Below are 23,293 nucleotides of genomic sequence, written 5' to 3'. Positions count from 1 at the left end.
GAAATTCTGGTGCCAGAAATGTGCATGGAGAGCAAGCCTGCCCCTCACTGGAGGCACGTGGACACGAAGGGGTGTGTCATGCCTTCTTTCCCTCTGAGGCTGTCGTGGAGGAGGGGGACTGGAAAAAGCCCTTACTCCCACACACCCCCTTTTTGTTGCTTGCACCGGTTCTGAGACGGCGAACGGTCCGGCTGCCTGGATCTCCGTTCCTGGAAGCCGCGGAACCCTCCGTACGTACGCCCCCTGTCGGAGCACTGCTAAGACTGGGTGTACGACTTGGGTGTGGTCTTTGTCAGGATGGATAAAGACTTGGCCGTTTGTGAGCTGTTTTTATTTTTGTCCAGCTCTTCGTCTGTGGAGGAGTGAAGAGGTCCCCCCTTTCGAAAGTAGATCTAATATGCGTTCCTGGACGTCCGGGTTGAATTTCATTGCCCGAAGCCAGGCTGTCCTTCTCATGTCCGTGGCAATACAAATGGCACGGTCAGAGGTGTCAAAATGGGCCACGGTGGATTCCATGAGGTCAGGCGCCACCAGCTTTCCTAAGCCAGCCACACCTTAAAACGTGATGAGCTCTGAGTAGGGAGTTCCGGGAGGAAGTCCGCAATTTCCCATCATAATTTTCAGTTGGCAGCAGCCAGCATGGCATCAGGGTTGGCCTGACGAAGCTGCAAGGACGCGTTGGAATAGAGCTTCTTCCTGTACGCCTCCAAGATCTTCTCCTTGCCTAGCAGCGCCGCAGGAGGAGGCGGCTGAGGACGACGGAGGCTTGGAGAATAGTGATGCCGCAGCGATCACTGAGGAGTGTGGCTGAGGATGGGCTGAGAGCAAGAGTGTATTCCCCTCTATCTGCCTGTACGTGGCATCCAGGCGTCGATTGACCTGCTGGGGAGCGTGGGGCTTGAGCCAACCCTTTTTGGCCAGGGAGACTACACCGGTTTGCAGTGGAAATCCCTGTTTTGGAAGAGGGTCGCCGCGTGAGGACTTCCACCAGGACCCGTCTGCCAGCTACTCAACCTCGGGTTGGGGTAGGCCGAGATACTTCACCAGCCCTGAAAGATGTTTGTGGAATGCCCTGGCTGAAGATGGCGTGTCAGGATCCTCCTCCTCCTCCGTGGATCAGGAGGATCCTGCAGAGTTGGAGGACTAGTTGGAGCCGGAGGCTGGGGTGCAGGGACCGCGGCCGAAGTCTGGGACGGAACCGCCTGAGGAGTCGGTTGGGGAGCTGGAGACAGTGGCTGCGCCGGGGTCAGGGGCTCCAGCGGAGGCGCTTGTGGTGCCGCTAGCATCGTAGGGAGGACTTCCCCGATGGCGTCCTTGAGGATAACCCCCATCCGAGTTGACTTCATGAGGCCGAGGAACCTCTCGTAGAACCCCTCTTCACTTGCTGAGGTGGCAAGGGGTACTGACGAGGTAGCCAGAAGCTGCAGGAGCAGCTGCATACCTTGCCCGTATGGACACAGTGGGAAACTGCCCTGCGCATAAGGAGGATAGGCTGTAGGCCACGTACCTGGTTGAGGCCAGTCCCACCTTGATACGCATTCTTCGCCGAACTCCTGGAATGGGGTCAGGGGCTCCTGTCTGACGGGTGCTTTTGTCTGACGCGGCGCCATCTTGTCGAGCTGCCTGACACATGCCTGCGACGTGTTGCTCGGCTCGCTGGGGCCAGCCTCCTCCAAGACACTTGCGTGTGGATCACGAGGCCTACCCTGCTCCTCGGGCCTAGGCCCGGAAGGTGGTACACCCTCGACCCGGTAGAGTTGTGTTTAGGCGCTCCCTCAGACCTATTGCCGGTACTAGGGTGTAGAGCCTCGGCCATATTGCCCGTACAAGGGCAGAGCCCCTTGGATGACAATCCGGTACAAGAACCTTCCCGGTCCCTCAACACTACCACCAGGAGGACCCAAGGATCCCTTGGCCCGAAGGCCGGTACCTACAGCAGCCTCGGTGACTATGCTGGTTAAAGGACCTCAACGATCCCTCCTGCTCAGGAGGGTCCCCGAAAAGGAGCCTCCCTTGCGGGGTGCGAAGGAAAATAGTGGCCCTACCCTGGGCCTGGCTCGATGTTTCACAAAGTTCTTGAGGTCCTCTGGAGGCGCCTTCTGTAAGAGCTCCCTCCACTTGGCTAGTCTGTTCTTCAGCGCTTTCGATGACAGAGAGCCACACGCTGTACAAGCTGCCAACCATGGTCTGGACCAAGGCAACGTAGGCAGAGTGCGTGGGGGTCTGAAGTTGGGAAGAGCCCGTTGCAGGATGGCCACCTGCTGAACCCTGTGGAAGTCAACATGCACCGTGGAGGAGCATTGCGCCTGAGGACCGAGTACCTGAATGAATTACATGGCCAAAGCCAAACCCAGGAACGCTGGTGAATTCAGCCCGTTCCCGTCGACACGGAAAAGGGGGCTGGGCTGTGGCGTTGGAGGGTGGAGTCAGGGCAGTGCATGCTCCCTGTGCCGCACCCCCACGCGCATCTAAATTTAAAGGGGAAGAAGGTTTTTTCTGGTGAAAAAAGTTCTGTCTCCGTCCCTTGGAAGGGACACCCATGCAGTATGGAGGAAAGGGGACAGGACGAGGGTGTTGCGGTGCAAAGATCTTGGAAACTGTTCATGCTAGGGGCTTGATTCATGTTTTGTTCCTGGCATCGAGATGGTTAAAATGAGCTTTGTCCGGTCCTTCTACGACCACACTGACGTTTTGCGCATTGCGCTGCAAAGATCTCGGAAATGGTTCGGGTTCGACCTAGGGCATTGAAATGTGGTTTTTAACCTTGGAGTTCTATTCCTCATATCCAGATGCTTGAAATGAGCTCTGTCTGGTCCTTCTACAACCATTTTGATGTTTCGACGCTTCCAGGCAAAAGTCTCATGTGTGGAGGGGCTAAAATCCGGGAACAGGGTGGGGTGTCCACATGTAATGTAGCCAATGACATCCAGGGGGTCCTAACAGGTTACTGTGCAGACTTCGGTGCAGATTCGTGGTGCAGATTGGTGGAACAGTGCAGAATTGTATGAGGAACAAACAAACAGATTTTCTTTGATACTATCAAGAGTATGACTTCTGAAGGTATTGTTTAAACGCTGGCAATCAATCACTGCATGTGGCACTTTATCATGTATGTCGAAAAGCTGCTTCACTAATGATTTATTCTAGACTAAAGAGATATGAGCTTGTCCATGGTTTAGATTAACTATCTGGAACACTCCATGTTTTATAAAGCTTTCGATCATATATTTTATGGTTTCATGTATTGTTCTATGAGGTCATTTGAAATGTTTGCCAAGTGCAATGTTAAACGTATATATTCAATTTTCAAAAAAGCGCATACATGTTAATTCTATCAAAATCCAAGTTTTGATGCCTTTTAATGGACCAACAAAACATTGTGCTAAAATAACAGTTCCATAAGCTTTCGAAGTCGCAGAGACCTCAATCATATGGTGGTCACACAGATCTAGAGCTCACTTAAATGGGAAAAAGGGCAAGGGATTCTCCTACTTTAAACTCCATTGGCTGCAGGAAGGAAATACACTATGAATTCAATATTGGAAAGCCCCTCCATCTAAAGGGCCATAAGTTGGAAAGGAAATCAGGCATGCTCAAACATTCTGAGGCAGTTTTCCACGCTGAGAACTTACATTTCAAGCACATTTTTTGCAGTGCATGATGTGTCCAAACGTTTAAACGCGTAGAGCCTAATGAGCGGAACCCAGCCTAAACAGTAATGCTATTGTAGACACATTTCAAAATGTTAGATTCAAAGGCAAACAGGTTGAGAAGTAAAGGATATGCGTTTTCATACCTTCCCTGCGCAGTAAGGTTTTTCACATGTTCAGTGGTATGAATTTTCCAAGGTTATAAGCAGACTCCCGATTTTTTCAATTACAATGTGCATAAGTATCTTCCTGGCGGTCACAACCAAATTATTGCTTGTAGTGATTGTAATTCTCTAGCCGACTAAGAAAAACACTATGCACCTGTGTGTGGGGACTAAAATATTGTCGGTGGCTGCTGCATGTTTCTGCAGCCTTCATGCTGTGCTAGGGTGGTACACTAGGTTAAACTGAGTTACGTAGGCCTATTTGTATGCATATGGTGCAAATAAATAAATATTCCCTAAGATTCCAAGGTGCTATGTCCAAATGTATCCTAGATGTGACACCTATTTGACAGGGTCTTAATGTCTTGCATACAAAGTGGCAACTATAAAAATATGTTACCATTGTTCCAATGGGGACGTTTCCACTGTTTGCTGGGCATGCCTCCTTGATAATGTGTACCGATTATTCTGCTCAGACAAACAATTGCCATACATGATGCCTGTACCCTTACCCGTTCGGTCATCTAAAGTTTGTATGTGAGGTATATTTGGGTACTGTCAAGGTCTCGGGCTCAAAGGAGGCAAAAGTGGGACAACAACTGTGTATGTTCAGACCAGCATTTTCAGGTTGGAAATCTGGGATGCATTCTATGTCCGACTATAATCAGGCCCACTCGTCCAGGACCATAGACTCTCCGATTTGATAGTCTGTGTCTTCTACAGCAAGTAGGTTGGGTTAGATGAGCCATTCTTGCAGCCAACCTTTCCATCCCCTCAAACTGCAGGGATGGCATGTTCTGGTTTTCTCCACGAAGATCACAGAACTGAAATTTCTTTGCAAGGGTGCAGTCTGGTGCCCCGGAGAGGTGAAACATCCTCTGACATTGCACAATCTAAACTACTCTACAAAACAATTCCAAATAATGATTACTAAAGAATAATTAACATTAACAAAATCTTTTGCATATTTATTTATTGTTTGCTTGTTAGGTGCTTATACAGCAAGTAAATTCAGTTTCAAAGCGCCCACAGGGCAACAGGGAGGGGACATGGGTATGAAAGATATTAACAAAGCTATTAAATAAAGTGGAGGTGAAAAAGAAATGACAAGCCTACTATGCCTTGTGAGTATTCAGAACATGCAAGTGCAGAAGGGATGCGGCAGTGAGAGTAGGTGCTGGGGTGCCCACTCTCTTGGGTGAGCAACAGATGAAGTGCATGATAAGATAAGTGCAAGCCTCCAGGATGGAGGGTGTGCCGAGGCAAGTGTTGAGGATAGACATAAGCTGGGGCGATTAGTGTGGGAGGTCAGGGTCCCCGAGGACGCATACGGGTCCTGGTACCTAATCAAAGAACCTGTGAGATTAGCAGAGGAGAGAAGGGGAGGAAGGAGGAGGTAAAGAGGAAAGTCTTGAGGAGCTTCAGGAATTTAAGGAAGTCCTGCTCAAGACACAGAGGGAGGGGAAGGCTGTTCCATAGGAGGGAGCCAGCTGAGGAAAGTGACCGACCTCCTGCCTCCTGTTTAGCTCAACGCTTTACATGCAGAGAGTTGGTGCCAGAGGAGCGCAGAGGTCTGGAAGGGGAATATTTAGTAAGAGTTGCCGATAGTGTGGTCCCAGGCCCCAGAAAGCCTTGGATGATAGAGGGATTTGAATTTAATCTGTGAGGCAACCGGGAGCCAGTGAAGACTTTTTAGGGCAGGAGAGATGCACTCCCTAGGCTTGAGGCCAATGATAAGTCTAGCTGCCCTATGCTGGATTAGATGGAGGGGACACAGAGTAGATTCAGGAGGAGGCTATTGCAATAGTCAAGCCTGGAGAGAACCATGGCTCGGGTAACATTGAGCTTCTGGGGGAAAGTGAGAAAAGTTAGAATTCCTTTGAGAAGGAAGAGTTGAAAGTGGGACTTCTTGGCAATGTCCTGATTGTGAGGGAGGAAGGAAGAAGAGAGGAGTCGAAGATGACTCCAAGGTTTCTGGAAATAGGATGCAAAAAAAGGATGCACAAACTGAAAGAGAAGAACAAAAATGCGGATGGTGGGGGGGACTTAGAAATAATTGTACAGAGGAATATGGGCGAAGGACTGGATTGCAATGTGCTCACTGGTTTATTTCAGAATGTTTTATTTTTTTATTTACAGAAATTAAATGTTTTACTTTGTGATACACAACAGGACGTGCAGCGTTTTAGTCACCAGAGTAGAGAAAGTTATCCCTCAATCTATTATTTCAGATGGGTCCTCAATTACATATACAGACACAGGGCCACGGGATCCACTTGTAAAGAAGACACTGTGATGCTGGAAATGCATCTGAGGGACAGGGCCTCTGAGTCCTTGTCCTTTTTCTGTTTTTACCGTGTGTTCTGTTATGTTTTCTGCCCCGGAGTCCATGTGGGACTCCTGGCAGTGCAGCTCTCTCTTTTGGTTTGGTGAACAGACCCATGGGATACCCTTATGGCACCCATGGGTAGGGGTACAACCCTGTGCCCCTAGTGTATGTTTTTGGGCACCTGTGGGTGACCCCAGAGCAGGGTATGGGCTGGTGGCAGCTCCGTGCTGAATTTGACAGGTGCTCCGGGTGTCCTCCATTTTGGGATACCCTGGCCCTGCCATTGGGATCTGTTGATTCCTAATAGAAAACAAGATGGCCCCTGTGGCCTCTTGCTTTCTATTGCCTGTTATCTTGTTTTCCCAAAGTCCTGGGAAGCCCTGTCTCTGTCCCTTCCCCCTGACTGGCTGTTGGGTGGAAGTTCCATGTATGGTATTGTTGTAAAGGCCCAGCTAGTCTGGCTGGAGCCTTCCCAGTGACTGTATGTTGTGGGTACCTCCTGTGGGTGGGACCCGGATGAATGGAGTGTGTGACCAATATACACTTCTTGTTGTGGTTGTCTGGTTTCTGGCATGAGAGACAAAGACTGAGACAGCCCTGCCCGAAACTGGCCTGAATGGAGTGTGTAGTGTTGAATGGCTGGGTACTTGTCCCAATCCACATTCCCTGTTGTGAGTGTCTGGAAGGGAGGAGTGTGGCCTGAATGCACTGTGTGCCTGATTGGCTGACTGCAAGAATGCCCTGCAGTATGATTGGCTGCTGAGTGTGTGCCAGCAGCGTGGATGAGAGAGAGGATAGTATATCTGGGGACCTCTCACCACTGGAAAAGTGTTCAGAAGGGACCTTTGGTTGAGAAGTGACCATTGTGCTCCTGAAGCAGCCAGGGAGCTGAGTCTCCACTCTACGAGTAACTGGAACTGCTGATCCTCGACGTCCAGCTGGAAGAAGAAGACTTGCTGTGGCATTTGCTTCGACCGATCCGAAGGCTGACGAGATCGTCGAGGGCTGACCCGAGAGAGGACCTGGTAAGGCGCCCTCTTCCCGTGCTCCGAGGGACCATCGAGCACCACTCCATCTTCGACCGAAGCGCCCTGGAAGACAGACCCTCGAAAGGCTGTCGACCCGAGACGGGACCGCTGAGGAGATCGAAGTGAAGCACCCGGACATCGACGCCGTCGAAGTCCATTGCCGTCGACCAGGGTTCGCAGGTTTGTGAAACCGCTGGAGGCCCGTCGAAGTTGTGTTACCCAGCCGTGGGAACCACTTGACGCCGTGCCACCGACGACCGGAGCCGTCCGCTCCTTTGCCTAAGAACATTCAATCGAAGGACTCTCTCGACCGCATCGTCGACCGCTTATCCTGCCGGAGAAAGTCGAGGCCGACCAACGCGCCGAGGAGAAACCTGCCGGTGGGTTTCCCGCCACCCAACGACCTCAAAGACTTGGACGATTCGACGCCCTTGCTGGGTTTCCGTCTCTACAATCTTTGCAGTCCAGAACTATTGTCATCGAGGTGCCCCGCACACCTCCGCCTGGCAGGACGCCGACGCCCCGACGCCGACGAGCACCGCTCGGACGAAGCTGCCGCCTCTTCGACATCGTTCTACCTCGTTTGTCGACGGACGTTCGACGCCCCGTGCCTCCCGCTTGAAAGGGAAGGCATTCAAGAAGGGCCGTCGATTCCCCGTTGCCGAACAGCGAGTCCCTCGACGTTTGTCGACGCCTCTTCGAGGAGCTCGACTCCACCAGGTACATTGGGGGGGTAAAAACATTATAGGAGAGAGTAAGACTTGCAGAGCAATATATGGACTGGGCTTGTGCTATATCTTTCTTTACAGGTTGCCCAGGTGGGGGGATCTCCACACAGAACTGTGCCCAGTGGTAGGGGCCAGTATCCTGCCTATTGCTCAACCATCTTATTTTCTCTCCTCTCTCTATTGCTGGTTTCACTCTATTGGTCTGTGTGGCATCGTACAGTATTGTTCATGCACTTCAATGAGATCTAGGGTGGTACCACTTTAGGATTGTAAATATTTGTCATTGTAGATTTTGCCGGAGTACAAAGTGAGTTATCATGATGAATGTACATAACCTTAACTATTGATTATATAAAGACTGTGTTCTAAACCAATACAGAGTGTGGATATTCCTTTGTGGGGGCTTGGGGATACACTGTACTTAAGAACTAGCCTGCATCACCTCCTGAGAAGCTAGGCCTTGATTGCTCGACCATTGCTACCGAATAGAGAATCTTGGCTGGGGTCTCCTGTGCCTCTCCTCCACCATATAGGGAGCGGAAGTACAGACACCCCCCACCGGTCGTAGAGGCCCGTCTCTCACAGACACCTGGGCCAACTAAAGGGTAATCTGACGGCTCCTGCAGTATCTGTAAGAACATTGTTAGAAAATGTATTACATGGTTACTTTTCCAATATTCCACTTCACTCACTGAATATTGCATACAGATAGGAGACCAATACAACCTTTTGTGACATTGGTTAAGCAAAGCCGAGAAAAAGCAAAACTTATTCACTGTACTCCTAGTCCAATGCCCGCTTTCTGCTATATTTTTGGGAGTTCCTGCAGTGCAGGGACGGGCACCATATCAAGCCTAAACGCGCTTCCCTTTAGGAATTTAGAGAGAGTGGTATCGGGCTAGGCGATGCAAAATGACTCAGCCCAGAACCCTACCTCTCACACTCCTTCCCCTCAGTCCCTAGTTTGCAGACAGGACCGAGAGGAACTGCCTGTAGTTTTAGGGGGATGGAGGAAAGGGGTGGTACATTGGATTAAGAGTACACTACAGTGAGTAGTCCTCTTCTTACTTCTATGCCCAGTCCCCTTTCCTCCATTATTATGGGAGTACTGGAGGAAAAAGCACTACTCTAACCCAGGGAGGATGAAATGGAATACTTGCAAAAATATTTCTGAGGACTGTTTGTCCGAATTGGGCATCATATCTGGAGCTCAAATCAAGCACAATGTTTGCAAAAAGCTGATGGGGACTCCAATGTGGCTGCCGTGCACATATGGTAATGATGGGTTATATTGTGCTTTTGCCAAAGCGCATTACATAGAACATATTTACGTTTGATATCACCCAACCAAAGTAAGTACTCATTAATCAACCATGGAACGAAGAAAGGCTGAGTTGGCCTTGCCGGGATTCGAACCAGCGACCTGCAGATCGCACACAGATTGCAGCTATGAGCTGCATAAACGCTGAGCTATATTACTGGCTTATGGCCTCCCAAGGTACATGCTACTAAAAGGCTACTGATGTACTCTTTGCTCTTGTTAAATGGGCATGCAGGCCTTGAGGGGTAGTCTTGTTCTGCACTTTGTAATCGTGGCAAATGCAAGAAACTATGCTGCTCGCAATTATAGTTTTAGCTGCTTGTTTGCGAGAGTGCACCTCACCAAAGGTGACAAATAGTCTGTCTGAGGACCTGTGAGGCATGCTCCTCTCGAGATAGAACCTCAAGGCCATGCGAACATTTAAGCTGTGCAAAGATCCGATCAACTTCCGATTGCAGATGTGGAAAAAATATGGTTAACGTGATCTCATTCATGTGGCAATTAGGGACCACCTTGGATAAAAGGGACATACGTTTGCAAGACTAGCATGTCCTTGTGAGATGAAAGCTGCAGTTCTTCAATAGAGGGCTTCGAGTCCACTGATATGGCGAGCTTAAGTAACGGCCACCAGAAAAGTGGTCTTCCAAGTGACCAGATGTAAATTGACACCATTGACTCGAACGACTTGCGTGAGGGCCATCAAATATATCTTTAGATCCCAACTCGCAACAGGGTGTCTTGTAGGCCGGAAACAGGTGGACAAGTCCCCCATACTGACCCTTGATTATGTACGCAAAAGATGAGCCTGCCTTTGAGAGGTAAACCGCAATAGCTGCTAGATACGTTCTGTAGGAAGAAACTTGGGTCCCTGTTTGAACAAGGGATGACAAGCAGAGGATGATGTCTAGGAATGCATGAAGGGACCGTTTGCCGTCCACAACATCTGATGACAAAAAAAGAAGCCATTTTCCTCTAGATTGTAAGCGAGTAGAAGGTTTCCGGAATTCTCCCTGTGGTTATCATCTAATAAACCGAAGTGACCACAGGTTAATGTCTTAGGTGCCAGAGTGCCAAGGAAAGTGACTGTGGGCAGGAGCGTATCACCTTGCCCCCCTGCTGGTGATGATCTGAAGTCGGGATAGGAAGAGAGGTGATCCATAAGCATTTGGTCCGAAAACCAATGCCTCTGTGGCCAGTAGGGGGGCGCCGAGGGGGGGCTACTAGAAGGAGTTTGTTCTGACTGGAGGCAAAATTCCAGCAAGCCCTTCAGAATCTGAGGAAGAGGTAGAAATGCATAGGTGAACAGGTTTTTCCATGAGTGTCCCTCCACCTCTCCCTTTCTATGAGTTTAAATGGTGACACTTGGTGTTACGCTGCAAATAGTGGACCCTTGTAGGTAAACCCCCCCCCAGCTCACCTCCCCCTCCCCTCCAACAGCCCCCACCCTTCAGAGGACCTGCTTGCTCAATTTCCTGCTTAGTTCATCTGTCTGGACTCAGTCTATTCCCACCAGATGAGATGCCAGTATAACAATTTTGTGGCTCAGTGCCCACTCGCATAAACTCGCTGCTAGAGCACAGTTTCACAGATTTGTTGCCTCAGTGCTAGTTGATGTAAAACATTGTCCTTACTCTATCAATAACCACACTGGAATACGCCTTTAACCCCAGGAAATGTATGTTCTTCTTAAGAAACCCTCTTCCGACCCTTCCTACCCAGCTAACTATCGCCCAATCTCTATCACCCCCTTCCTGGGCAAGCTCCTGGAGAAACTGGCCATCTCCCAGCTTAATCTCCATGCTGAATCTGTTGGTAGTCTTCATGACCATCAGTCTGGCTTCAGAGCTGCCAGAAGCATGGAAACTGCTCTGAACATCAGCGAGGACCTGCTCTCGAACCTTGACTCTAACATTCCATGTGTTCTCATTTTGCTTGATCTCTCTTCTGCCTTTGATAATGTCAACCATACCATCCTGCTCAACCGTCTCTGTGATAAACTTGGGTATCACTGGTCAGGCTCTGGCGTGGCTGACCTCTTCCCTCTCAAATCGACCCTGCCAGGTCTTTCCTCTCCGACATCTTTCTCTACCTGTGGTGTCCCCCAGGGATCTAAACTCTCTCCCTGGCTGTTCAACCAGTATCTGGCACTTCTCGTCCACCACATCGCCGCTCTCTGCCCCTACTTTCAATGCTATGCGGATACCCAGCTCATTTTCAGGCTACCCTCTGCCTCCTCTTCTCCTTCCCTCATCTGACTGTCTTTCTGCTATCCAGGAATGGTGTGCCGCCAACAACCTCTGCCTTAATGCCATTAAGACTGAGATTCTACTCATCGGCACACCCACTCCCTCCTTCCCTGCAGCTTTCTGGCCGGCCTCTCTTGGCCCTTTTCCTGCGCATACCTGCAAGGCAAAAAACCTCGGGGTCATCTTCGACTCCACACTCTCCTTCTCTCCTCACATATCCGACGTCTCTAAGAAGTCACACTACCAGCTACACCTCCTCAGAGGTATCCTTCCTTTCCTCTCCTTCCCCCAGAAGCTCACTGTCTCTAGAGCCCTGATTCTCTCGAAGCTGGACTACTGTAACAGCCCCCATCTAAACCTGCCCGCCTCTACTCTCCGCCCTTTGCAACTCATCCAGAACAGGACTGCGAGACTTGTCCTTGGCCTCAAGCCCAGGGACCGTATCTCTCCAGGACTGAAATCACTACACTGGCTCCCAGTGACTGCGAGGATCAAGTTCAAAACCCTCTGCATTATCCACAAGGCTGTCTGGGGCCTTGGGCCAAATACGTTCAACTCTCTTCCTAAATATCTTCCTTCTCGAGCTCTTCGCTCATCCGCCTCCAACTCCCTCAGGGTCAGCCGCTTCTCCAAACAAGGAGTTGGGGGGCAGATCTCTCTCCGCTGCAGGGGCCTCCCTCTGGAACAGCCTTCCTGCCTCCCTGAAACTTGAGGAGAACCATCTCCGGTTCCGGAAGCACCTCAAAACCTTCCTCTTTGCCTCCGCTTTCTCTCCCCCTCTCCCCTGCTAATACTACTGAAACTGCACTGAATCTGCAACTGGGCCACTCACCGTTCTTGGTCCTTGGCCCAGCCACTCTGCCCTGCACTGCCTCCCTGGCAACCCCTGCACTGCGGGACTGTGTCTGTATCCCTACAGCCCCCCTTCCCAGCACTTGTCTGAAGTTACCTCGCACTTGCCACCTGCTGGCCCTTGTTATTTATCCTGTATGCTAATAACCCTGTACTGCACTTTCCCCTCTCCCTTTCCCCATGCACTTTTCCCTTCCCCTCTACCCTTGCACTTACGCAATCTGAATGACACCTGGCCTAGTAGGATCATTGTCTGTCTCCCCTTGTTCCCCCCCCCCCCCTGCCTCGTCGCGCCTTGAAACACTTGTGTATAGGCGCGTCACAAATGCCATATATCATGTGCTCCTAAGTGTCCTCCTTGTTCCACATGTCATCTATGTTGAGGTCCCCCCAGCGTTGCTCCTCACCCTGAAACAGGGGAGTGTATCCTGATGGTTAACTGATAAGGAAGGACCTGGAAAGAAGTGCCTATCGAAGGTTCCTGTGGTCTACCCACCATAGGAGATGTTTCTGCAACCATGATGGGATCGGACCCCTCCTCCCCCCTTGGTTAAAGGGTCCGACATTTCCATCCAACTAGCGGACAGGTGCAACACATCTGGCCATAGGTACCAGCAGGACTCAAGCTGCCATCAGTCCTAACTGACCATGCAGTCGTTAGGGAGAGAATGAAACAATAAGACTGTCTCCAATATGTCATTTATCCTAGATTCTGTGGAAAGACAATGCCTTGAGCTAAATTCCAGAGGAAGCCTATGAACTCTAGCTTCTGTGTTGGGATGAATGTGGATTTCTTCATGCGTACTAGGCAAATGCATCAGGTCTAAATGATCATGCAGATGGTCTGATGCTTGGACCATGGACTGAACTCTAATCAACCAGTCGTCCAAGTCAGGGTACAAGCGATTGCCTTTCAGGCATAGAAATGCAATCACCACTACCATCAGCTGGGTAAACACAATTGGGGCCGTGCTGAGGCGAAGGGCAAAACTTTTTTACTGACAATGATCGTGGGCTCTGTAGAACCAAAGGTAATGGCTGTTAGAAGGTCAAATGGGCATGTGTAAATAGGCATCTGCAACTCGACAGCTACCAACCAGTCACCTAGTTGAAGGGATTATCGGATTAGAGCAAGAAAATTGTCCCTTTTGGGTAAGAAAATACTTAAGGGGCAAAGTCTGCAGGTCAACCTGTTATTCTTCGGAACAGTGAAGAACCTTGAATAAAAACCCTGACCTTCCTCTATGAGCAATAGTTTGGCTATCTCCTGTGAGAATGAAGTCATCTGTGCCTCTTGAAGGGGGAGAGGTGGAAAGAGATGGAGAGTCTGGGGCTGGGGGAGGAAGGAGATGGCCCTTTGAGAACCACATAAAGGGACAAGCTGTTGAAAGGTATGGCCATCCACTGAGCAAGATGATAGTGCACTCGTCCTCCGACTGGTGAGCTGTGAATCTGCAACTGCTTTAATTCTCGAGTGGGGAGGGTTGGGAGAAAAATATCCAGGGAGACGGACGTGCTTGCTTCTTTCGTGCAGCGCTCAAACATCTGTCTGGTCTACTCTGGCAGTCCTAACAGTCTCTAACACTGTCTCTGAATGCCTGAGGAGCCTTGCTTTGATGGAGGCTTGGTTAGGGCTGCTAAGACTTTGCTGTTTGCGTACTGTTCTTTTAAATCAGCTCCTGGTCTGAACCTGGTTTGAAAAGTTCCAACCCATCAAATGGTAGGTCCATGATTCGGCTCTTGCATGTCTAACTTGAACTTGATGACTTTGCGGAGTGCTTGCCTCTAAGAGACATGCTTACAGCCACACCACTACAGCTCTGTACAGGTTGTGGTAGAAGGCCTCCATGAGGTCCTGCGCTACTTGGAGGGCCCCTGCCAGGACTGAGAGGGACCATGCTTGAAATGATGGCAGGAAGAGAGCATCTTAGTCGCCCAGCTCTTCCCAGAACTTAAAATTAACCACTGCAATACATTAATGGCCTGAAGCTCAGAGCAGAGTTTTGGTAGACGTTCTTTGTGGTGTTATCGAGGAGGTGGTCCTCACGCCTCTAACTCATACCAAACAGAGAAGTCCCTGCCAGTGGGATGAGCTGGGGGATGTCTCATTGTGCACAGCTTTTCCGCTGGAAGTGATCTGTACCTTGTTTTCACCCTATTTGGGACCGGTTGAACCAAAGCAGGGTTCCTGCCATATCTTAATGGCTTACCCCCCTAAGTCGGGTTGAAGATGTATGCCTGACCTCTGATTTTCCTTGAGAGGACCATTGGTCGGTCAGTGTACCCAGTTCGCTTGGTGGCTAGCCGCAGCAGGCCCTAAAGAAGCCCTCCACCTAACTCTTGGGGGGAGTGTCACCTTGGTGGGCTGCAATGTTAAAAGAGCTGTACTCACCTTCTTAGGCTTGACTTAGTTCTTGAGCTTATCCAGAGCAGTGATCCGAAAGAGGTCCTCTCATCACTTCAGTTAACTCCTGAGGGATTTAGAAGAAAGTGCACAGAGCGCACAAGCATGACACTGATGAAGCAGGCCCATAAACTAAGCAAACTCTGTGGGTCAGACACCGAGAACGATCTGCGACACCTGGTGCCCACAGAAAACACAGCTTTATCTGAGTTTTAAAAATGTTAACTTACAGCAGGGAAGCTGATAAAGAGAAGAAATGACGAGGGCTGAATCAGGAGCCCGACTGGTCAGAAGTAGAGAAAGGGAGAGAGGGGAAAGCAGTGCGAGAGGCGGGGGCTCTGAGCATGTTCTCACCGCACAAACGCGGCCCAATCCCGCCCTCCCTAAATTCTTAAATTTGGGCTTGCTATGGCTCTAGTCCAGTCCCAAACTCCAATAAATATGTTGAAAAGGGGACAGGACCTAGGAGTATGGAGTATATTCATTCCCTGCAGGTTTTATAACTATGATAAAACAGAAAATACTGTAAAAACACCATTACCTTGTCATAATTGTCTGCCTATCAGGGCGTACGTCAATTAAAATTTTCATTATCTGTGGTTCAAACCCCATATCCAGCATCCGGTCAGCTTCGTCTAGAACCTACAAAGAAACAACATATAACAAAATTGCAAATATTTTTCTAATACTATTTTACAGACAAATGACACCATGATAAAACAGCATATCAATAAGTATTAAAATAGTCCTTCTCTGCCACATAGTTTCTCTATTGCACCAAAACACAAAAATGCATGGAACTCGAAGATTACAAAACGGGATAAAAACAAAATAGAAATAGAATTAAATCAAACAATGTGACCTCAATGCCAAGGTTTTTTTTGCAGGCTAATCAGAAACTGATTCCAGTATAAAAACTGCACTCCCAAAGGAAGGTTTAGGAAGGGAGTAGTTTCTTACCTGTAACTCCATTTCTCCAGAGTTGGTATCTTTCATGGATTCACATGCTTAGAATATTCCCCGTCGTCAGACTGGGAACCCTCGGTACACATATATAGTCATTTCCTATAGGAAAAAACTTCCGACACTTGTGTGTCCTATCCACATCTACGTCCTCTCCGGGGCCGTCCACGCAAGCCCCGTTGGATGTAATGGTATAAAAGGCCCCGCCCCCGCGGGTCCCGTCAGATTTCGGCCCCTCCAAAGTAGAAGGGGAAACCTGCTTATGCACATATCTTGCACATTGCAATCCGGGGAGGCTGGAGGGCGCATGTGAATCCATGAAAGATACCAACGCTGGAGAAATGGAGTTACAGGTAAGAAACTACTCCCTTCTCCAGCATTGGATCTTTCATGGATTCACATGCTTAGAATAGATTGTATAGCAGTATCATCGAAGACAGAGGTGAGAATGCAAAGTAACTTACTTTTACAAGAACACACTCTCAGTCCAAATATGTATATATATGTGTGTAAGCAGCAACATATTTTCAGATATAAACCTATTCGTAATACATAAATAAGATCAAGGGAACAAACATAGGCAAGGTAAGAGACAACAGCTTCACCGTATTTGGCTTACCTCATTGAAACAGATGGCGCAGTACTGCCCTTCCCATCTGTACCTCATCCGCGTGCTGCCTTTCCAGGCAGTAATGGCGTGTAAACGTGTGTGGAACTGACCATGCCGCCGCCTGGCAGATGTCTGTTAGAGGAATTCCTGCCCATAGAGCCGCGGAGGAGGCTGTCGATCTCGTGGAATGGGCTCTAGGGCGTCCTTGTAGGTGTCTCCCAGCCTTGGAGTGTCTAAAAGTAATTGTCGAAGAGACCCAAAAAGCCAGACCTTGCTTGGAGATTGCCCTTCCCCTCGTCGACGGACCGTAGGCAATGAACAACTGTCTGGTAGTTCTGATATCTTGCGTCCTTTGCAGGTAAAATTTTAACGCCCTTTTGACGTCCAGAGTATGAAGGGCTTTTTCCGCCGCTGACGACGGGGACGCAAAGAAAGTAGGAAGGACCAGGGTCGAGTGCTTGTGATAGACTGTCGGTACTTTCGGGATGAAAGTAGGGTTAGTTGATAAAATTACTTTGTCCTTAAAGAATCTCATATATGGAGGATCTATGACCAATGCTTGTAATTCCGACATTCTTCTAGCCGATGTAATGGCAATTAAGAAAGCCAGTTTCCAAGATAGGAACTGCATGGATGAAGAGGACATTGGCTCAAATGGAGGCTTCATTAAGGCAGCCAACCCCACATTTAAAAACCAAGACGGTGGGAACCGTTTCGTAGGGGGGAAAGTTCTAAAGAGACCCCCTCATGAAATGTTTCACCAGTCTGTCACTGAATAATGGTGAAGACGGTCTCCTCCTCGTAAACCTTGAAATGGCCGCCAAGTGCACTTTGATGGACGATGATGACAGCCCACTCTCAGCTAGGTGAAGAAGATACAGAAGAATTTGTTCAGGGGTTACTTCTAAAGGCTGAATTTCGTGCTGTGTTTGACACCACGTACAGAACCTTCTCCATTTGCATATGTATGATTTGTTAGTCGAAGGGGCCCTAGCCGCCTGTAGAATTCTCTGGCAATCCGACGAGACTTTCAAGTTGCCAAACTCTGAAAAGTCAGGAGCCATGCTGTTAAGATGAGGCTGTCCGGGTTGTGGTGCCACACCGTTCCCTTGTCCCTGGACAGTAGGTTTGGCACTTTCTGGAGAGTTATAGGCTGTTCCAACGACAGATGTAGGAGGTCGGAAAACCATGGTTGTCTCGGCCAATACGGAGCCACTAGAATGACCCGGCATTTGTACCTGCGAATCCCTTGGATTGTCCTCCGTATAAGGGGGAACGGAGGGAAAGCGTACAGGAATTTGTCCGTCCAAGGAAACGAGAACGCTTCCCCCAGGGATCCTTTTTGAGGCCATCTGCTCGCGAACTGTTCGCATTTCCTGTTTTCCTTCGTAGCGAAGAGGTCGATTGAGGGGGTCCCCCACCTTTCGAAGATTATTTGAAGCTGACCGGTGTCCAGCTCTCACTCGTGTATTTGAGCCATTGACCTGCTCAGGGAATCCGCTTGCACATTCTTCACACCCGGGAGATGGTAAGCCACTAAGGATATGTTGTGTTTCAACGCCCAGTGCCAGATCTTTTGAGCTTCCGCCGAAAGGTTCCTGGATCTGGTGCCTCCTTGCTTTATCAAGTAGAACATGGCTGTCGTGTTGTCTGTCAGCACTCTTACTTTCGATCCTTTGATATGTGGAAGGAATGATTTTAAGGCCCATCTCACTGCCCTCAGTTCCAGCACGTTGATGTGTAGGTGTGATTCGGTCGAAGACCATCTGCCCTGGGTTTGATGATCGTTCATGTGTGCTCCCCAGCCCGTCAGGGAGGCGTCCGTGATGATGGTGTTCTGAAATTTCGGCTCTTGTAGAGGAACCCCCCTGTCCAGGTTGTGAAAGATTTTCCACCATTGGAGGGATCTGATGACCCCCTCGTCGTCGACGGTTATCCTGTCTGACCACCGGCCCGTGGCCTGCTTCCATCTGTCCGACAGGAACTCCTGTAGAGGCCTCATGAACAATCGGCAGTTTGCTACCAGGTGGATGCACGAAGCCATGGAACCCAGGATTGCCACATATTTTCTCACGGAGAATGTGCTCTGTAGGCGAAGTTGACTCGTCAGTTGTTTGATCTTCAATATTCTGTCTAGGGACGGTTTCACTATTCCCGAGTGGGTTTCGAATTGAGCTCCCAAGAACTTCAAGCTCATTGAGGGCTTTAGAGAAGACTTTTCGAAGTTCACTGCGAACCCCAGTCGTTGCAGAAGTTGTAAGGCGGCTTGCACGCTGTCGTTGGTCGACGCTGGGGAGGATCCCCTCACAAGCCAGTCGTCGAGGTACGGGAATACATGATGCCCTCCCTTTCGCAGCCAGGCTGCCACAGGTGCCAAACATTTTGTAAACGTTCTTGGGGAGGACTTTAGGCCAAATGGGAGCACTGCAAATTGGTAGTGTGTCTGACCTACCATGAACCTCAGAAACCTCCTGTATTTTTGACACACCGGAATGTGGAAGTACGCGTCCTGTAGATCTAGTGACGCCAAAAAATCGTCCCTTTGGACGGATTTGATCACCTCCTGCAGTGTAAGCATTTTGAATTTTTGACTCTGTAGGGTCTTGTTGAGGTCTCGCAGGTCGAGAATAGGGCGCCGTTTTCCGTTTGGTTTCTTTACCACAAAACAATACCCCTAGGCCTTTCTGCGATGCAGGGACTAATTCGATGGCGCCTTTCTGTAACATGAGTGTTACCACCTGCCTCAAGATGTTTAGATGCGGCTGGGATAGGTGTATTGGTGGACATTTTGGAGGTTTGCATTTGAATAGTAGGGAATGTCCGTACCTCACAGTGTCCAAAACCCACTGATCTGTTGTGATGGCCTCCCATTCCTCGATGCAGCTTGACACTCTTCCTCCCAGAACGGTACTCTTCCCGTCATTACTGGTCTTTCTGTTTGCTCGTCGACGACGAATAAGTTGGTCGTCTCTTGGAAGACTTGAAGTTTCTGCGCCGGCTTGTGGTCTGAGAGGCGCGTCTATATCCTTGGGAAGGATACGCTTATCTACCAAAAGATCTATCCCTGGTTGCTGAAAATCTTGAGTTTCCAGATGCTCCTCTAAAGGGACGAAAGGAACGAAAGGGCTTACCACTCTGGAGAGAACCCAACGAGCGTGCTGTATCTGAGTCCTCCTTCATGCCCTTCAAGGCCTCGTCCACCTTTTCTCCGAAAAGAAGATCACCTTCGAAGGGCATGTCCAACACTTTATACTGTACTTCGGGTCTGAAGTTGGTGCACTTAAGCCAAGCCTGGCGTCTTAGAACAACTCCGTTATTTATTTGTTTAAAACCCGAATCTGCCAGGTCCACCGCTATGTTAATAGCATGATTAGATGCTTCTTCGCCTTCTCTAACCAGGGACATAGCCTTTCTTCTATGTTCTTCCGGGAGGTGGTCCAGAATAGGTGCCAGTCTGTGCCACATCTCCCTGTCATATCTGGCCACAATCGCCAGGGAGTTAGCTGCTTTCACCGTTGAGGCCCCCACAGAAAGAACCTTCTTACCAAACACGTCTTGGCGCCTCGCCTCATTATCTGGAGGGGTAGAGCATTTATGTTGGGCCTTTGCTTTTCTCGTCGCCCCCGACGACACCACCGAGTCCGGTGTAGGCTGAGCCGAAAGACACTTCGGTGTAGAGTCTGGTACTTTAAATTTCTTTTCAATGCGGCCTTTGACAGCAGGCTCAGAAAATGGGTGACGCATGGTTTGAACACCTTCTTTCCAGACATGGTCTAAAAGGGGTATTGAGAATATTGAGTGTCTACTCTTGCCCATAAGGTCAAAAAGAAAACAGTCCTTTTTCTCCTCCTGTTGGACCAGGCCAAACTCCTTGCACGCTTTTTCCATCACGGAATGAAAAGCACCTATATCGTCCGGTGGTGACGGGTGAGTGGGACTCTTTGGTGTTTCCATTTCCACATCCGACACCCAGGATGGATCCCTAGATGGTGAGAGGGATATATCTGACGCTGACCCATGGTCAGATAGGGAGTCCGAAAGCTCACCTTCCTCCTGGATTGCTGGAACAGTTGGAACCCCGATAGATCTGGTCGGGCGGTGTGAAGGGCCGGGCTCGTCGACGGGGGGTGTCGACGGTACAGGTGGAAGCCTTTCGTCCAGCGATTTCAGCAGCCAGTGTAAGGAGGACAGTACCTCCATGGACAGGGTCGCCTGAGAGCTTGGAGGTTGAGTAAACACCTGAGAGCAGGTTGCTCCTGATGGAAACCTGGCTCGTAGACCGAGGTCCTCCAGGCTCACAATTCTGAAGCCGTCGTCTTCTTTCGAGGCAATTGACGCTGCCTGTTCCTGTAGCAATGTGTCAGGCAACCCCATATCGAATACTTCTGGTCTCCAGGCCAGAACTTCCGTCGACGAGGACATCGTCGCCGAGGTCGTCGCTGGGTTGATGACCGGTGAAACCGACTGCGTCAGAGGCAGTGAGGACACCGACTGGTTCGTCGTCGTCGACGTTGGGCCTGCAGGTGGTTTAGGCGGTCCCGCCTTCACAACGCTCTCCCTGCGTTTATCCGAGTCTCCACTCGTGGCTGATCTGTGTTGATCGCCCGAGGAGGATTTAGGCCTTTCCTTTCCTTTTTTCGACGAAGTTGACGACGATGTCTTTCTTGCAGAGTCTTTTGAAGAGTCCCTAGAAGAGTGACTTCGTGGAACGTCCTTTTCCACAGGTCGTGACTTCTTAGCCAGAGGTTCCGACGAAGTTGGGCGTCGAGGGGCTCCTGATGTTTTTGCGGAGGCCACGCTGCGCACAGAGCCCACTTCCGACTGAGGGTACGCTCCCGCACCGTCATTTAACCAGGATACCAGCCGTCGATTTCGATCCTTAAGGGTTTTCTGGGAAAAACCTTTACATATTTCACACTGGTCTGCCGAGTGGTGAGGGTGGAGGCAATAAATACAGTCTAAATGGCCGTCCCCCTCGTAAACCTTCTTTAATCCGCACGTGGCACACGGGCGAAATAGAGGTTTTCCCAACATTCCGAAAAAAATTAACAAACTCACAGGAGTTTGACAATTCAAAAAATCTAGCAGTAGAGACTACGCGAGGAGATCCCACTATCTTTGGAGACGGTTGAAATCTGACGGGACCCGCGGGGGCGGGGCCTTTTATACCATTACGTCCAACGGGGCTTGCGTGGACGGCCCCGGAGAGGACGTAGATGTGGATAGGACACACAAGTGTCGGAAGTTTTTTCCTATAGGAAATGACTATATATGTGTACCGAGGGTTCCCAGTCTGACGACGGGGAATATTCTAAGCATGTGAATCCATGAAAGATCCAATGCTGGAGAAACTGAGGAACTACTAAAGGTTATAGTTCCAGACTTAAATTGCCACACCATCTGAGATAAGTTTAGCAGTCCAATAACCAGCATTGTGGACATGAACAGCGTCATAGGTCAGGCATCTTTAAAAAGGATCATAGCATCCAAAAGTGAGCCAGAGAAGTCAATTCTGGACAGGATGTTCAGAATTAACTGAACATCCTGTCCCGAGTTAATCCCGGACAGCACGTTCATTCCATATTTGTCCTGTCTAGATGCGTCTATGCAGAGTTGACTGAAAACTTCCCTGGCTCCTGTGATAGCGAGTTACAATGCTGCTGTCGCATTAGTCGGCAAATCTGCAGCAAAAGCAACAGCGGCATGGAAACCATCACAGGAGCAAGTAAGAATTTTAGGACTGCAGAAAGAATACACTGCATAGATAAAACAGATGTTTGCGCAAATAATTGACAATCCAAAGGAGAGGGAGGCGTGCATTTATTTCCCCTCCCCTACAATGTGTAGCCCAAAGATGTGGCCACAGAGGTAATAAAAGGATAAGTAGCTAAAGGAGAAAGTATTATCAAGCAGGGGTAAAGTGGAAGGAACGTGTTACTTACCTGTAACTGTTCTCCAGCATGGGTCTGGCATGGATTCACAGGCTCATGAATAAAGCATACATAGCAGTGCACACATGCACAACCACAGGAGGTAGCAAGGCTCAACATAAGCATCTCTTACCTGCTCACCAGGCTCACCTTCAAGCGAACAGTTTGCACAGCACTGCTTGGCCGACTCTGAACTCATCCCTGGAATCACTGTCAACGCAGTAGAATCTCGTGAAGGTGTGCATCGACCTCTACGTAGCAGCCCTGCAGATGTCCAGCAGGGGCACACCAGACAGGAACGCCGTTATAGCAGCAATCGCTGTAGAGTGGTAGAGTGGGCTCTGACAGCCTGGCAGCAGTCGGTTTGCCAACCGGTGCCAGTGGGTAATACAGCAGGAGAGCCACCTGGAAATAGAAGCCTTGGAAAGGGCCTTCCCATGGTTCACAAGACCAAAGTTCAAAGAGCCGAGAGGTTATCCAGAAACTCTTAGTGTGGGCCACATTTTTAGTATTTTAGTATTTTATTTATTTCTATAGCGCACCAGGCCCAGGGGCATCCGGGCGCTTAACTTAGTTACAACAAGATGAAAGCATGACAAGGCAATGTGACAGAGTATTACAAGATTATTACAGGAAGATATACAAAATTTACAACATATACATTCAAATGAATATCGATAAGGCAGTGATTTACAGGATAGTTAATAAGGGATGCCGAGTAGGTCAAAGTGCAAGTAGGGCAGTAAGCTGATGTTAGCAGTCTTGGGCGGATAGCCATGCTTTGGTAAGATATTTGAATTTCAGGAAGGAAGGTTCTGCTCTAAGGTCATTGGGGAGTGAGTTCCAAAGTTTGGCTGCCAGGATGGGGAAGCTGGTTCCACCAGATCTTAGGAGATTAAAGCGCGGGATGACAAGGCAGTTGGCTTGGGCCGCTCTGCGAGGTCTGGTGGAATTGTGGAAAGAGAATCTGTTAGCCAGGTAGCGAGGGGCTTGGTTGTGGAGGCATTTGTGTGTGAGAGCCAAGGACTTCAAGGAGATGCGCTGTGGGATAGAGAGCCAGTGCAGGTT

At 49.5% G+C, this 23,293-nt stretch overlaps 1 protein-coding gene across 1 annotated transcript in view; it reads right to left on the bottom strand.

Moving 5' to 3' along the window:
* The window catches only part of LOC138453414 (probable ATP-dependent RNA helicase DDX53), a 2,019,656-nt gene that overhangs the window by 800,110 nt on the left and 1,196,253 nt on the right, over nucleotides 1–23,293 (bottom strand). Inside the window, exon 10 of the mRNA XM_069606246.1 lies at nucleotides 15,264–15,364. Coding sequence (XP_069462347.1) covers nucleotides 15,264–15,364 — 101 coding nt within the window. The remainder of the gene's footprint in view (nucleotides 1–15,263; nucleotides 15,365–23,293) is intronic.

The sequence above is a fragment of the Ambystoma mexicanum genome, chromosome 4p (genome assembly GCF_040938575.1).
Source record: "Ambystoma mexicanum isolate Mex_15411 chromosome 4p, UKY_AmexF1_1, whole genome shotgun sequence".
In the NCBI taxonomy this organism is placed as follows: domain Eukaryota; kingdom Metazoa; phylum Chordata; class Amphibia; order Caudata; family Ambystomatidae; genus Ambystoma; species Ambystoma mexicanum.
This window is presented reverse-complemented; position numbering and strand designations above follow the sequence as displayed.